Genomic DNA, 14,887 nt, shown 5'->3' with positions numbered 1-14,887 from the left:
GGGAGGTTATTTGCTGATATCTGCATTTGGCCATAAGTGGAGGTCCTGCCCTTTTTTTTTTTTTTTTCCAGACAGGGTCTCACTCAGTCACCCAGGCTGGAGTGCAGTGGCACAATCACGGCTCACTGCAGCCTCGACCTCCTGGTTCAAGTGATCCTCCTGCCTCAGCCTCCCAAGTAGCTGAGACCGTAGGTGCGCACCACCATATCTGACTAATTTTTTGATAGTTTCAGGGCTTTTTTTCTTTTTTTTTTGAGATGGAGTCTCGCTCTGTCACCCAGGCTGGAGTGCAGTGGCTGGATCTTGGCTCACTGCAACCTCCGCCTCCTGGGTTCAAGCGATTCTCCTGCCTCAGCCTCCTGAGTAGCTGGGATTACAGGCACGCACCACCATGCCTGGCTAATTTTTGTATTTTTAGTAGAGACCGGGTTTCACCATGTTGGTCAGGCTGGTGTCGAACTCCTAACCTCAGGTGATCTGCCTGCCTCGGCCTCCCAAAGTGCTGGGATTACAGGCGTGAGTTGCCATGCCTGGGCCTTCTTTTTTTAAAAAAAATTAAAAAAAATTGTTTTTATAGAGACGGGGTCTCACTATGTTGCCCAAACTGGTCTCAAACTACTGGGCTCAAGTGATCTCCTCGCCTTGGCCTCCCCAAGTGCTGGCATTGCAGGTGTGAGCCACCACTGTGCCCAGCCAGTCCTGCCCTTTCAACCTTTTCTGGTTCTACCCTTTAGATGCGTCTCTGGTAAACAGCTTATAGCTGGATTTTAAAAAATCCAGTCTAACTGGAGAATTTAATCTATTTATTTTGCTTAATGCTTTTTGGATCTATTTCTTTTTTTCTTTTCTTTTTTTTTTTTTTTTTTTTGAGACAGAGTCTCACTCTGTTGCTCAGGCTGGAGTGCAGTGGCTCGATCTTGGCTTACTGCAAGCTCCGCCTCCCAGGTTCATGCCATTCTCCTGCCTCAGCCTCCCGAGTAGCTTGGACTACAGGTACCCGCCACCACGACCGGCTAATTTTTGTATTTTTAGTAGAGACAGGGTTTCACCATGTTAGCCAGGATGGTCTTGATCGCCTGACCTCGTGATCCTCCCGCCTTGGCCTCCCAAAGTGCTGGGATTACAGTCGTGAGCCGCCGTGCCTGGCTGTCTTTTGGATCTATTTCTAACATATTATACTTTCTACTTATTCCAATGTTTCTGTTTCTTTATTTCCCTTACTTGACCTTTTTTGATTAGCTGATATTTTCCTTCATTATTTGCTATTTCCCTCTACTAGTTTGGAAGTAGTACATCCTATTTATATTCTAGTTATGCTAAAAAATTTAATATGCATATTTGTCTTAACAAAATGTAAAGTCTCTCAATATCAATACGGCCACGAGGGAATAAGAGGGTCCAGAATTAGTGTCTCACCATCAACAGATAGAAACTGGGCAAAATATATGAAAATCCATTGTTTTCAGATGGCGGACAGCAGTCAGTGAAGGACTGTGGTCCCTGAGAGAAAGGAGACAGACTAGGAGAGCTCTACATTCCGGCTTTCTGACTCAGGTAGAAGAAGCCATCATGAGAAGAAAAATCAGTCAATAGAAACAGACCCAGGGGAGTTTCTGTTGCTGCTCCAGTGTGTAAGGAGGCCAGAAGTCATCAGTCTGTCCTAAGAACGAGTAAAAGTGGAACACATTTAAAATCAACAACTCCTCTTAGATTTATCAGAGAATTGAAGTCACCGGGCAAACTGCTGCCCCCAAAATTGGGGAGACAGACAGGCGGGCACAGAGAATCACAACTCAGCAGAGCAGGAGGCCAGGCACAGGAACCAGTGCTGGCGTAGGGACATCCGAACTGCAATTGCTGAATTGCTGGGGGCTCAGTGCGGACAAGTCTGAGAGTTAAAACTCTGGGGTGGGGCAGTCTTATGGGGCTCCCATACTTTTGTAACTTTTACCTTTAGGAGCTCAACCAGGTTCTTACAGTGACAAAAATCTCATCATGCTTCTGGCAGGGGGAGGGGAAAGTGGTCATTTTGAAATATGCCCAGGGCGTTCTGTTCTTAACTAGGCCTGCCCTCAAGAGTAACCCTTACCAGGCCCAACCTATTAGGGTTTTGGCGGAGCCTAACTGACCTGAGGGAAGCGAAATACCCAACTCAGTCTTTTGTAGCCATCCTGGCCCACCTAAGCGGGGCACAGTCTGAGAAGCATTGGTGAAATTCACAGTCCAGGGGCACAGGCACGCCCAAAGACAGAAACCTAATCACAGGACTGAATGCTTTTCCTCCCTCCACATTCTGCTCTATCATTATGGCCTATTCGCAGCAGGTCCTTTTATCCAGTATGTGTCCAGCTTTTGACAAAAAAAAAAAAAAAAAAAAAAGTAAAAAAAGGTAAAAAAAAGGCAAGGCATACTAAAGGCCAAAAAACACAGTTCAAAAAGATAGAGCCAGTACCAGAAGCAGACTCAGCTATGACAGGGGTGTTGGAATGATCAGACCAGAAGTTTAAAATAACTATGATTAAAATGCTAAGGGCTCTAATGGAAATACGAGACAACAAGCAAAAACATGGCCACAATTAGCCGCAAGGGAGGATGGGAAATAAAGTTTTTAGCTGTGAAGCCATATACGCTATTAACCTTTGGGCATTTTATTTCTAAAAAGGAGAAGCAGAGAATGGATACTGGGGGACACTTAGCAGTCTCTTCCACAGTGTCTTTCATCAGTTTTGGAAATTTCTCAGGCATTGTTTATTAAAATATTTTATATTCCCTATTCTCCTTTTTTTCCTCTAGAAATCCAACTAAATATATGTGTGACCTGTCTATCTTATTGTCTCTCTGTGCTGCATTCTGGGTAATTTCCTTAAATCCATCTTCCAGTTCACTATTTCTTTCTTCAGCTATGTTTAATATGCTGTTTAAACTTTAAAAGTCCAATTTCAATTGTCATATTTTTCATTTCTAGGAGCTCTTTTTGGTTTTCTTTCAAGGGTATCTAGTCATTTTATATTCTCTTGCTTTTTTGTTACAGTTTCAATATTTCCTTTTATTTCTTTAAGCATATTAATTATACTTATAGTCTTTGTCATATAACTTCAAAGGCTGCTACCTTTGCAGGACTGATACTTGAATTCACATGTTAAATGTTTCTATAACTCATGGTGGCTTGTTTCCTTATACATTTTAGGATTTTTAAAAATTACGTATTTTGGAATTTTCTATAGCAGTGCTTTGAGTCCTGTGTTTAAAGGACATCCCTCCCTCCACAGAGGATTTGTGCTTGCTTCTGCTGGTCACTCTGGAGCAATATGACCTCTGAACCACTTCATTTAAAACTTAAATAGGCCAGGTGTGGTGGCTCATGCCTGTAATCTCAGCACTTTGGGAGGCTGAGGCACTGCACCTGGCCTATTTAAGTTCTATATTGAGAACTTGTTTCTAAAATAAAAAACTTTAAAAATGTATTTTATTTATGTTTTAAACTGCTATTTTTATCAGGCTGTCACAATCTAAGTAAAACCTCTATGTAAGATAGTCGAATGCAGCTTCAAGACAAATCCAGTAGCCTTCTCCAGCAGCCAGATCACTGTTTTTTGTTTTGTTTTGTTTTGTTTGTTTGTTTTGAGACAGGGCCTCACTCTCACTCTCTCATCACTCTCTCACTCTGTCACCCAGGCTGGAGTGCAGTGGCGCAATCCCAGCTTACTGCAACCTCCGCCTCCCGGGTTCAAGTGATTCTTGTGCCTCAACCTCCCAAGTAGCTGGGATTACAGGCACGTGCCACCATGCCCAGCTCAGTTTTTTTTTTGTTGTATTTTTAGTAGAGACAGGGTTTCCCCATGTTGGCCGGGCTGGTCTTGAACTCCTGACCTCAGGTGAGCCTCCCAAAGTACTGGGATTACAGGTGTAAGCCACCGTGCCCGGCTGAATCACTGTTTCTAAGTCCCTCCGAGAGAGATTCTGGAGTGTCCACTACTCTATGCCTAGACCACTCTAAAAGAACAGTTCAGCTTGTGGCTATAAGCTCTCAGGGGAGGGGGAACATTTTCCTTTTATTCCACTTCACCCCAGATCCAAGGTCAAGATCAGCACACATCCTCTTTTTTATTTGGGATATGTCTTCCTAGGTCACCTGTTCTAGTAGATTTCTGTGGCTGCTGTAATAAATTACCACAGAGTTAGCGGCTTACAGCAACACAGATTTCACATCTTCCATTTCAGTAGATCAGCCATCCAAAATAGATTTCACTGGACAGAAATCAAGGTGTTGGTGGGGCTGCATTCCAGTGGAGGGTCCTGGCTCCTGGGCTAACCCCAGAGTGGCTTACTCCTCTGGCTCAGAGGATTCGCCTCATTTCTCACCTCATCACCTTGCTCTTTCCTACCAGCTCAGCCATTCACGCATATGCCTTTAGATTGCCCCCAACATCTTGTGGGTTCTGGGCCACATTGCTCCCAAAGCCTCCACAGCTTTCTCAGGCTGCACTCGCTCCCTGCCACCCTCCAGCTGCCCTTCCCCTCTACTACATCTCCATGGTGGAGAGTCACAGCTTTATAGACTCCGCCAGTTACGGTGTGGAGAAGGCATTGGCAGTGTCCCAAGATGAGGAGAGGTGCAGTTCACCTCTGTCCCTTTAGGTGGCCCGTTGGTCTCCATGTTCTCCGTGGGGCTCTTCTAGTCTCCAGCCTGGGCCTTTGCAGCCCAAATTCCACAGCCAGAGAACCACAACACTCACATGTGCCAGTCTGCCCACACCCCTCCCTGTCACTCTGAGGATGCCACCCAGCCGGGGCAGCCCTCAAGGAGGCTCCAGGCAGGGCTCAGGGCTGACTTGGCGGGTGTCTCAGGGATCAGTTGTGAGTGCTGGCTCCTCACTTTTCTGCTCTGTCCATGGCAATGAACATCTATGGCATAACTGCAGTGCTGTGACTGTTGCATTTATCGTTTCTTCCCCCACTAGAAAGTCTGCTCTGAGCAGGCAGAGCTCACTGCTGCAACCTAGTCCCCAGGACAGTGTGTGGTGCAGACTAGGGGTTCAAATGGAGGTGAATGAATGGGCGACTCAGAGCGTGGGCCAGCGGGCAGTGTAAGCACAAGATGGGAAATGATAACATGGGGCAGGGAGTGGGGTGGCACTTGAGTCCCCGGCCAGCCCGGCACATCCCCCTTTCCACCATGGGCAGTCCAGAGAGACCAAGAAGGCCTCCTTCCCCACCTTCCCCCAAACCCTCCAAGGCGCTCAGGAGGTAGCTTCTCTCTCTACTCAGTATCTTAAATAAACTGTTTATTCAGAAGGAACAATTAAAGAAAGCAACTATGATATGGATTACAAAAACAAACAAGCATAGATCCTCTCCAGGCTCCAGGGTGAGATGGCCCCGCGCCGCAAAGACTGCCAGCCCTGGGCTGGGTGCATCAGTGGGCTAGCATGTGTGTGTGAGTGCCGACACGCACGCACACACAAGCACACACACGCACACCCGCCACCCACAGGGGTGTGGACAGAAATGAATGACTGTGTGTGTCTGCAGCTTGGCCCCTTCCCCACCCCCCAAAGTAGCAGCGGCTGTGTGGGCCCCGCAGCAGCAAAAGTGAGGCCTTCTTCTTCCCCTCCCCCTCCCCAGCTCTCGCTCTGAGACCCCATCTCCTCTGGCGGTAGTTTGGCCACCCTCACTCACAAAGAGCCCCAGTGATCCCGTCAAGACATCTGGGGAAAGAGGAAAAAAAAAAAAGCCCACCAGATGTGTGGCCGGGAACCTGCCCAGTAGCTCCTAGGCCATGGATGTGGGCGGCCACTGCACCTCTGGGTCCCCATCCCCTGGGAGGCCCCAGCCCCGAGAGGCCCAAGCCCTTGGTGGAGAAACAGGGAGGTGACAACACCAGCGATGGCAAACTCGTCTCCCCCAAGCGGCCATTTGGGCCTGAAGGGGGAAGCGCAGGGAGGCGCAGGGCCTAGCCGAGCTGGCCGAGCACCCAGGGCCGGGGCCTGGGCCTGGACAACCACCTGGAGAGGGAACCCCCACCCCCATCCCGCAAAGAAAAAAGTAACAGTCGCAGAAGAGGCAGGCTCCGAGCGTGGTCCCGCCGTAGGCACGTTGATTAGGATGGCAGCCCGCGTGAGGTATTGCGCTCTCCCTCCAGCACCCTGCTCAGGCCGAGCCCTCCCGCCCTCCCCTCCCTTGCCACACGAGTGGGCAGGGACACCCGTGGGTGGGGGTGGGGCAGGGGCCGGCCCACCGGCCACGGGGCCCTAGGTGGGGGCCAGCTCGAAGGCGCCATCACTGGTGGGGGTGGTGAAGAAGGAGGGCGGGTTGGAGGCCGCAGATTCCTGCCCCTCATTGCCCTGCTCCTGCGAGCGGCGCTCCTCCAGCCTCAGGCTGCGCTCAAAGTCCAGCAACTGCCCCATGAAGTTGAAGTTGGGGGAGATGTTAGACTTCTTCCTCTTGACCAGGTCATAGGCATCGTTGAGAGAGAGGTGGAGCTTCTGCATGAGGTAGGCCACGGTGACGGTGACAGAACGGCTGACCCCCGCCAGGCAGTGGACGAGCACCCCGCAGTTCTGGGACAAGGCCTCATCTAGATGGGGCAGGACAGGGCCCGGGAAACCCGGAGGGCAGGCGTGTGTGAGGCCGAGGCCTTCTGAAGGGCCCTCAAAGACCCCGCCCTGCCCCCTGAGCCAGATGGCCACGGCCTGGAGGTTTTGCTAGTGGCCTCTGGGGGCCGCCCTAGCTCTGCCTGTCCCCTAGAAGTGCCACCTTGGCTTTTGGCTCTGGGAATGGCAGCTGGGCTTGGGAGGAGTACTCACAAGGGGGAGGCCAGAGCAGGCCTTGGGGAGGACAGGAGGGAAGGGTGGGTGGGGTGGACTCACCAATGAACTCAATGGCCTCCGGAAAGAACTGCGACAGGTTCTGGCTCCAGTGGTCGGAGATGGGGATCTGCTTGTAGTGAAAGTCGCCATTCTTCTCAAAGAAGTTTGGGAGGTTGGGGGTGACATTGAGGATGTAGCGGATGCCCAGTTTGGCCAGGCTCTCCAAATTGGCGGAATCCCGGGCACTGCCCAGATAGAGGTTGGGCAGGATCTGGACGGGGAAGGATGCCCGCAGCCCCACTGGTGGGGGTGTGGCACCCTCCGAATCCAGGCCACAGCTCATGGAGTCGCGGTCAGCCTCGGATTCCGCATCAGAGCAGTCGGAACCCAGGCACAGGCTGCCCAACCCCACCACAGGCACTGGACTGGGCACCGGGGCCATGCTGGAGCCGGCACGGCCACCAAGGCTGGTCTCACACAGGTGAGGGCACTCGGCCTGGAATCTGCTGAAGCCTCCTGTTGGGGAGAGGGCATGGGGCCTGCTGACCTGGCCTCCTGGGCAGCCAGGTGCCTCTGTCTGGGGCTGGGGAGCTAACCCTAGACAACTTGGAGGGTTTGCAAATGTTCCCAAAGGGAACACAAAAACCAGCAGCCTGGTGTGTCCTGGTGCCCACGTGGGGCCCTAGCCACCCTCACTCAGCTGGGGCTACAAGAAGCTGGGCTCACGCTGAGCCACCGGAAAGGATCTTACACCCCTAGGGTCAAGCTGAGGCAGGTGTGAGGGCTCAACAGAGCCAAGATGTACTGCCAGCCTTAGGGAGGACTGCGGCCATCAGTTAAAGAAAAGGAAGAACTCAGATGTCAGTTCTCTGCCTGGGCATCTCCTGACCCTCAGGGATGAAGTGGGACCCCAAGATGTGGGGAACTTGGGGGAGAATATGACATTCCACCAGAATGGTTCTAAAGTCTCAAGAAGCCAGCATCTCTATTTACAGATACTATTTCCCCGGGCTGGAAACCTGACATTTTATATGCTGTTCGGGAGGCTAAGGTGGGAGGATCGCTTGAGCCCAGGAGGCTTCAGTGAGCCGTGATTGCACCAATGCTGTCTGACCCCTGCCTCCCTTGCTCATTGCTGAGCAGGTTGGGGAGGTGGGGATACCCTTGCCGAGACCCTGGGGAGCCCGCACTTTGTACTTCGCTCTTGAGCATCCTGAGAACTAGCTCAGGTCAGGCTAATTCTCCCCATTTTCCAGGCTCAGAGATTGGACTGCCGAGGGTGAAGAACTTGCCCACGGTCACACTCAGGCTTCCCTCCTCTCAAAGCAGCCTGGCAGGTCATCAGGGGAGGGGGGCCTCAACTCGCTTTAGAAAAAAAGAAGTGGGGCTGGCCTAAGGTCAAATGAATCCCGAACCCCCTGGAAGGAGGACCCCGTGGCACCTACCCTGGAGGTAGTAGGCCAGGTAGCCTTCCTCTCGCAGCTTCTGCAGCAGGGTGCCCAGCACCGACTCGGCCTCCCACTCCTCGGCCTCGGCCTCGGCCTCCCCGCGCCGGCGCCGGCCCCCACCCTGGTCGTACAGGAGCACGGGGGCAGGCGGGGGCGGCTGCAGCGGCGGCCCAGGCAGGAGCGCGCGCACCGACAGGCTGCCCCTCCGCAGGCGGCGCAGCAGGAGCGCCGGCAGGGCCACGCTCAGCGCCCCACCGATGCGCGCCGACTCGTACAGCTCGCGGCTGCGGCAGTCCAGGAGCAGGAGCCGCGGCCGCGGGGGCGACAGCTCCCGGCGCAGCCACAGGCACGAGCGGCCCAGACCCTCCATGGGCGATCGGCTCCCTACAGGCCGGGCCACGGGCGCTGCGGAGAGAGAGAAGGCGCGGTGTGAGCTACCGGAGGGCCGAGGGGGCTCAGACTTGAAGCCGGCCCCGCGTCCTGAAGGCGGGTAGCCCAAGGTCCCCCACCGTGAGGACTCCCAACAAGGCGCCCCAAGAAAACCCCCAGGCAGCAGCTCGGCCCGGGGAAGGGTCCTCGAGAAGAGGGCTGAGCGGCTAACCGCCCCTTCGAGGCTCATCTTGGGGTACCCTGAGGCCGCAGCCGCCTCCCTCCATACCCCCTTTCTGCTCCTCTCTCGGCCTTCTCGCGAACGCTCCCCAAGTTCGAGCTTCCGACTCTGGTTGGGGGTGTGCGTGTGAGGAGTGCTGTTCGAGGCCTAGATCTCGGTGGGCCAGGGGAACAGAGGAGGCGCCGAGGTGCTGGGCCTCAGCGAGTCCTCTCAGAGGTGACCTGGCCCCCGGTCCCCCATCTCCCCCTACCCCTAGGAGAGAACAAAAGGAAAGAGACCTGGAGCGAGATCCGGCGGTGGACGACCGCGCGTGGACGTTCTGGCCACGGCCACGGCCACGGCGGAACGCGAGGCGCCGTCCCGGGGCAGGGAGTCCCCAGGCCTGGCCGCCAGGAGAGGGCGGGGCGGCGGTGCAGGCTCGCACGTGGAAGCCGAGCCCCGCGCAGCCCGCGCACCGGCCGCTTCCTGGCAGCCGGACCCAGCTTCCACCTTGGAAACTGCCTTCGGACGTGGAGTTACAACTCCGAGGGGCGGGCCGGGGCGGGGCTCCGGGGGCGGGCCCGGCGGGCCGGTGAGCCAACGGGTGCTAGCCGAAGCAGTCGGGTGGGACCTGCGAGTCGGCTGAGCTGGGGCTTCCACCGAGGCGGGACGGGGTCGGGGCAGAGGCCAAGGGCAGGTCAGGGGCCCAGCAGGGGACCAGCTGCGGCTCCCCTGGCCGGCGCCAGCCTGGCCTCGGGAGGCAGGGGGAGGGGTGAGCACCAGAGCCCAGCCCCTCTGCCGCAGAAGCTGCCTCCAACCCAACTCACAGGGTGATACCGGACCATCTTCTCCCCTGCCTGGATCTCAGTGGCCCCATCTCTGTAATGGGCTCATAGCTAGCAGCTTGGGCAAACTTGGGATGCCACCGAAATCACGGAGGGGAGGAAGGAAGCAGGACCAGAAACTTAGTGCAGCTTTGGCCCAGAGTTCTGCTGCAGGGCTAGGCAGGCAGGGGTAGCTCCTGGATACCTACCAATCCCAGCCCGCTTCACTCGCACAGGACTGGCCAAAAGCACCCAGGAACCCTGAGCTCCCAGCCCTAAACTGGGGCACTCTGCTCTTATCACATTACTGATCCTAAGAGTCACCCCTGGCTCCCCCCTCTGCCTCCTTCCCTTAACCCCCCTTCGGCTGATCAAAGTGGAAAGAAGTAGTTTCTACCTAAATATCTCTCACATCCACGCCTCTCTCCCCTGTCCCCTGCCTTAGCCGAGGGCTCAAATTCATCAGCTTTAGGCCAGGTCACTGTCATGTCTTGCACAACAGTCTCCCTGCCTCCGGGCCTGCAACGACCTGCCCTCCACCCTGCCCTGCCCAGCCCTGCCCAATGTCAGAATGCCATCCACTCAACCAAGGCTGGTGGCCTCCATCCTTTCCTCCATGGGCACAACAGGCGGGACAGATCCACAGGCAGCAAGAGCACCCGACAAGGTCTCAGGTGTGGTGAGCGCTGAGACAGGAGACCAGGGTCAGGGGGAGGTGTCCACAATGCTGATCTGGCTAAAAGTCCCTTCTCTGCTTAAAGCTCAACAAAAGCAAATAACAGTGTTGAAGGAAAATGTACGACAGATAAGATAAAGCTCATATCCAACCAAAAGGTTAAGACCCCTGGAGATAAATGGGCAAAGAACCTGAAAACACTGCAGACTGCGGGAAGGAGGGGATGCGGGGGCCTAACGAATATTTGGGGGAAGGTTCAACTTCAGGCGTGGAAGGAAAGCCACTCCAATAAACAAGTAACAATGACCAACGAGGTAACACTTCCCACCTACTGCATTAGAAATGTTCTCATTTTTGAGAACACGCAGTGCTGGCAAGATTGCTGTGAAATCAGCGTGCTGTTCAACTGTTTCAGGGTTATATATTGGTACGGCCCCTTTGGAAATTAATCTGGCAATATCAAGAGCTAGGAAAAAATCCCAACCCTTTGACCACTTTTGGGAATCTAAGGAACTAAAGTAAAAGAAAGCAAAGTTATGCACACGGGAATGGGCACCACAAAGCATTTTTCTAGTAAGTGGAAAATGCAAAGCAAACTACGAGTCCAAAGACTCCTCTCAGTAGCCATGGAGTTAGAGGAGAAAATGTCTGAGGTCATGGTTAGGTAAGAGGGCAGGTGATGGAAAGCTAGGTGGGTCACCTCTAAGGGGCTTCCAGTTTGCCTCTCTCCCTCCCTTTCGGGCAGTGGGCTGCTAGCCAGGGACTCCCAGGACCCTGGCACTGGGCTGCTTTCTGGCCACACCCCCCATGTCCCTGCCTCTAACATGAGTCCTAATTCCTGCACCCAAGGGCTTTGGGCAGCTGGACTGTGCCCTTCCTTCTCTCACCCAGCCCAGGCCTCCCTCCTATGCCCCCTGCCCAGATTCTGAGATTCTGCTCATTCTTCAGGCCCCTTCCTCCAGGCAGCCTTCCCAACTTGGAGCCAGTAGTCTCCCTCCTCTGTGCTCCCTAGTGTGGTCACTTTCCCCCTTTCTCAGTGTGTTCCTGGGGCAGGGACTTTGTCTTCTGTTTTCTGTCTCACAGCCTAGCTCCACAGTGGTGGAGGTGGACACCCGCACCCAGCCTGGGGGCTGCCTCCAGGCCCACTGCAGCTGTGAGTGGGAGCTCAGAGTGGGCAGGAGGTTCTGCCATGTGCCAGTCTTGTTGTGGATAGTGGGGGTGGCACAGGGCTGTGACCAGCAGGGAGCTGGACAGCCACTTCCCCCGCCCGCCCTGCCGTGGGGGCTCAGTTTGGCTAGAGAGGGAGCTCCTGAGGTGCTCAGGGGCGCTCTCTGGAGAGGGCTCCCTGGAGGTGAGAGGAGCTGGGCTGGGATGAGGACGGGGAGAGGCAACCTCCGCAATGGGGAAGGGAGGGGAAGCCTAGGATCCAAGGGTCCACGTCTCCCGACGCTTGGCGAGGGGCTCCCCTGCACCTAACTGCGGAGCCCTGCTGGCAAGCCCTCCCACCGGGAGAAAGCATTTGGGAGGAGGCCATGAGGGGCTCAATTTCCAAAGTCAGAGCTCAGTGCTCGGGGCCCACAGAGCCCGCAGCGCCAGCAACAGGACAAATGGGAACCTGTTGCCATCTCCGCACTGCAGGGCTGAGCGCAGCCAACCCCCTAACCCCCCCTCACCCGCGACCCTCGCCGGGCCGCCCCCACTCAGGTCCCCCGTAGCGCCGGCTCTGGGCGCCGCCCCGCCGGCAGCCGCTCCCGGGTGCGCTGTGCTGGGGGAGGCCGCGCCGCGCGCCCGGGCCTCGTCTGGCCCCCTCCGGCGGGCGGAGCCAGGCCGCGCGCTCGCTGCCCGCCGCAGGGTGGGCGCTGCGCCTGCCGCCCCCGCCCCCGCCGGGCGCCCCGGGCCTCCGCCGGGCTCGGCCAGCGCCCCCTGGAGGCCGCCGGGACGCCGCCGCCTGCAGGCCTCGCGCGCGCCGCGTGCGCCCTCTGGTCCCCGGAGCCTCCTGAGAGCGGCGCCGCGCCGCCTTCCCCTACGAAATGCACCGTTCCCGCCGGGCCGAGTGACAGGATTTCGGCTGTCGCGGCCGGGTCACATGGCCAAGAGCACAAGTCCCAGCGACAGCGTGCCTGCCAAATCCAGTGTCTTTTCCACCAAATCCACTTTCTGCTGGGGATGGCTTTCTGCTTTTCCTGGTCGGTCTCCTCGCGGGACTGGGAGTTCCTCCAAGGCAGGAACGGGTGTGTGCCCGGCCCCAAGCTGGCCCCAGCCCCCAGTGCAGGGCCTGGCACGCGCCCGGCGCTCGCGGAAGAAATGCTCGTTAACAAAGAAGGCATGAATGAATGAAACCAATTGTTGCCTGAGGGAGCTGCTCCTGCTTTTCCTTCTGCCGATCACACACTCCTCCCCCACCCCGACACGCACAAGCACACGTGCACACACAGCCCTCTCCGTAACACACACGCAGGCAGGCACCCAGACAGCGCGCGCGGACGCCAGCCCCCATGGAACCCACCTACTACGTGCTTGCCGGGCAGCTGGCGCCCCTTTGGTCCCACCTGGGCCGCCTCTATTTCAGCGCCGGGCTCTCTCCGCCGCCTCCCCGCCCCTCCCCGGGGCCCCTTGCTTCCACATCTAAGTATCCTACCTTGGACCCCAAAGTGCCTTCTTTATCTCTTAGGGAAGAGGCCAAGCCAGTCGCTGGGGAGTCTCAAGGTCTGTTTAGGGAGGCACCTGGGGGGCCCAAGGCTGCTGAGCCGCTGCCGAAGGAGAGTCAGAGGTGCCTGGCAGGGATGCCACCAAATGCTGCAGCCTCTACAGCCCGCGTGCCAGGTGTTGGGGGGGAGGGAGGGAGGGACTCAGAGATGTGCTGGGGGTGTCGAAGGTTATTTGTGATGGGGGCGGGGCAGGGTGCTGGAGAGCGTGAATCCAGCAGGTGTGCGCGCGTGCCGGGGTGGATGAGAGTGCGCGTTGGAGATGCTGGAGGTGTGTGCCTGGGACGTGGGGAGCGTCAGCCGCTGGGATGTGGGTTTCTGATGGGACCTCGCTCCGGGGTGGGTGGACTGCAGTGTCTCTGGGCTGGCAACGTGGGTGGAGTGTCAGTAATGGGCAGATGGGGAGTTCGAGGTGGTGGGGGCATCGTAGGGGAGCTATGTTAGTGCAGGTATCGCAGAGATGTGTTGGAAGCGTGCGTGTGCGCCTGGGTGTGTACTGGGGCGTGGCAGGGTCTCGATGGGTTGGCATGAGTTGGGGACAGTGGTGAGTGGTGGGGCAGGGGCTGCTAGTGTGTGCACTACAGGCACCCGGGTCTGTGGTGCGTGGTTTGTATGCGCGCGAGTGTGCAGCCGGTGTAAGTGGCAGGAGACACGGGAGGTGCACGGGCGGGGTGCGGGGGTGTGCGGAGCAGCACCGAATGGGTGTCGTAGGGGCGCGTGCGCCGGCCTCGTGGGGTGTGCGTTGTCAGGACTTTGGGGGTGCAGGGTGGAGGAGCGTACGTCGGGGCGGGGGCAGCCAGGCCGGGTGGGGTGGGGGTGGGGTGGGGGTCCCCAGGGCGCCGCTTGCTCCACTCACCTCCGCTCTGCTCGGTTCTCCGCGCCGGTTCCCTGCGTCGCGGCCGGGAAGTTTCCGAAGCTCGGGCGGCGGGAAGCGCCACTGCTGCCGCCTAACGCCACCGGAACCCCGGGTGGCGGCCTCTCCTGGAGCCGAGGGGCAGCCGCCGCCGCCGCTGCGGAGGGAAACTCCAAATCCCGCCTCCGCCGCCGCTGCCTCCTCCGCCTCTGCTGCCGCCGCCTCCTCCGCCTCTGCTGCCGCCGCCTCCTCCCCTCCAGTCGCCGTCTTCTCCGCCCCCCGCCCAGGAGGGGCACTGTAGCTGGCGGCTCGCGGGGAGGGAGCGGGGAGGGGCCGCGGCCTGCCCGGCGTCTCCCTCCACCTCCCACGCGCCCCCCGCCTTCCTCCCACCTGCAAGCCTCTAGGCCAGTCCTGCCCGACGCGCCCTGCGCTCCCCGGTCCCCAGTGGCGCTATTGAGTGGGGGCTCCGGAGCTTGGGGCGCGGGAGTGGGGTTGGGGGCCCTGAACTAGGCTGGGCCTGGGCTAGGGGGACGGTTACAGCGCAGAATCTGCACTGGCACCCCAGCGAAGGGGCCCATTGAGGACTGGGCACAACTTGGTCCCCCACAGCCACCTCCTGCTCCCACAGTGGAGAGGGTATAAAGTCTGGCTGACAGCGCTGCCAATTCCATCCCCCACCCCAGGTCCCCCTGCAGTGTCTCCTCTCATTCTCATGTGTCAGATTCTGGCTAATAGTAATAACATTTGAGCCTCAGTGCCTGGAAGGGGTGGAGCCAGGACGTTTGGGTGGGGGAGGGGCTGGAAGCGAATAGGGAGCGGCTGTTGTCACTAGGTCCCGTTAGCTTTCTCCTCTGTGCCAAAGGTCACACGCATTGCCATCAAGGACCTCATTTTATCCTTACAGCAGTTCTGGAAGTCTGAGGAGATTGTCCCCATGCTACAGCCAGGGAAACTGAGGCCGTGGCTCCCTGGTGATGGCACAA

General features: G+C 57.3%; 1 protein-coding gene across 3 annotated transcripts; it reads right to left on the bottom strand.

The window, feature by feature from the left end:
- Window positions 1–5,270: 5,270 nt before the first annotated feature.
- On the bottom strand, window positions 5,271–14,126 carry DUSP9 (dual specificity phosphatase 9). Of its 3 annotated transcripts, none has more exons than XM_054473085.2 (4): window positions 13,908–14,126; window positions 8,255–8,662; window positions 6,870–7,325; window positions 5,271–6,577 (listed from the first exon to the last, which is right to left on the bottom strand). In XM_054473085.2, exons 2-4 carry the CDS (start codon window positions 8,625–8,627, stop codon window positions 6,252–6,254), a joined length of 1,155 nt encoding a protein of 384 aa, XP_054329060.1. In that variant the 5' UTR covers window positions 8,628–8,662; window positions 13,908–14,126; the 3' UTR covers window positions 5,271–6,251. The 3 variants fall into 3 exon arrangements, with proteins under 3 accessions (XP_054329060.1, XP_054329061.1, XP_063516207.1); XM_054473086.2 differs by lacking the exon at window positions 13,908–14,126 and adding an exon at window positions 9,146–9,401; XM_063660137.1 differs by lacking the exon at window positions 13,908–14,126 and adding an exon at window positions 8,916–9,118.
- Between the last annotated feature and the right edge of the window lie 761 nt (window positions 14,127–14,887).

Source organism: Pongo pygmaeus, chromosome X, assembly GCF_028885625.2.
Source record: "Pongo pygmaeus isolate AG05252 chromosome X, NHGRI_mPonPyg2-v2.0_pri, whole genome shotgun sequence".
Lineage (NCBI taxonomy): Eukaryota > Metazoa > Chordata > Mammalia > Primates > Hominidae > Pongo > Pongo pygmaeus.
The sequence above is the reverse complement of the archived record's forward strand: the minus strand, read 5'-3'. Positions and strand labels throughout refer to the sequence as shown.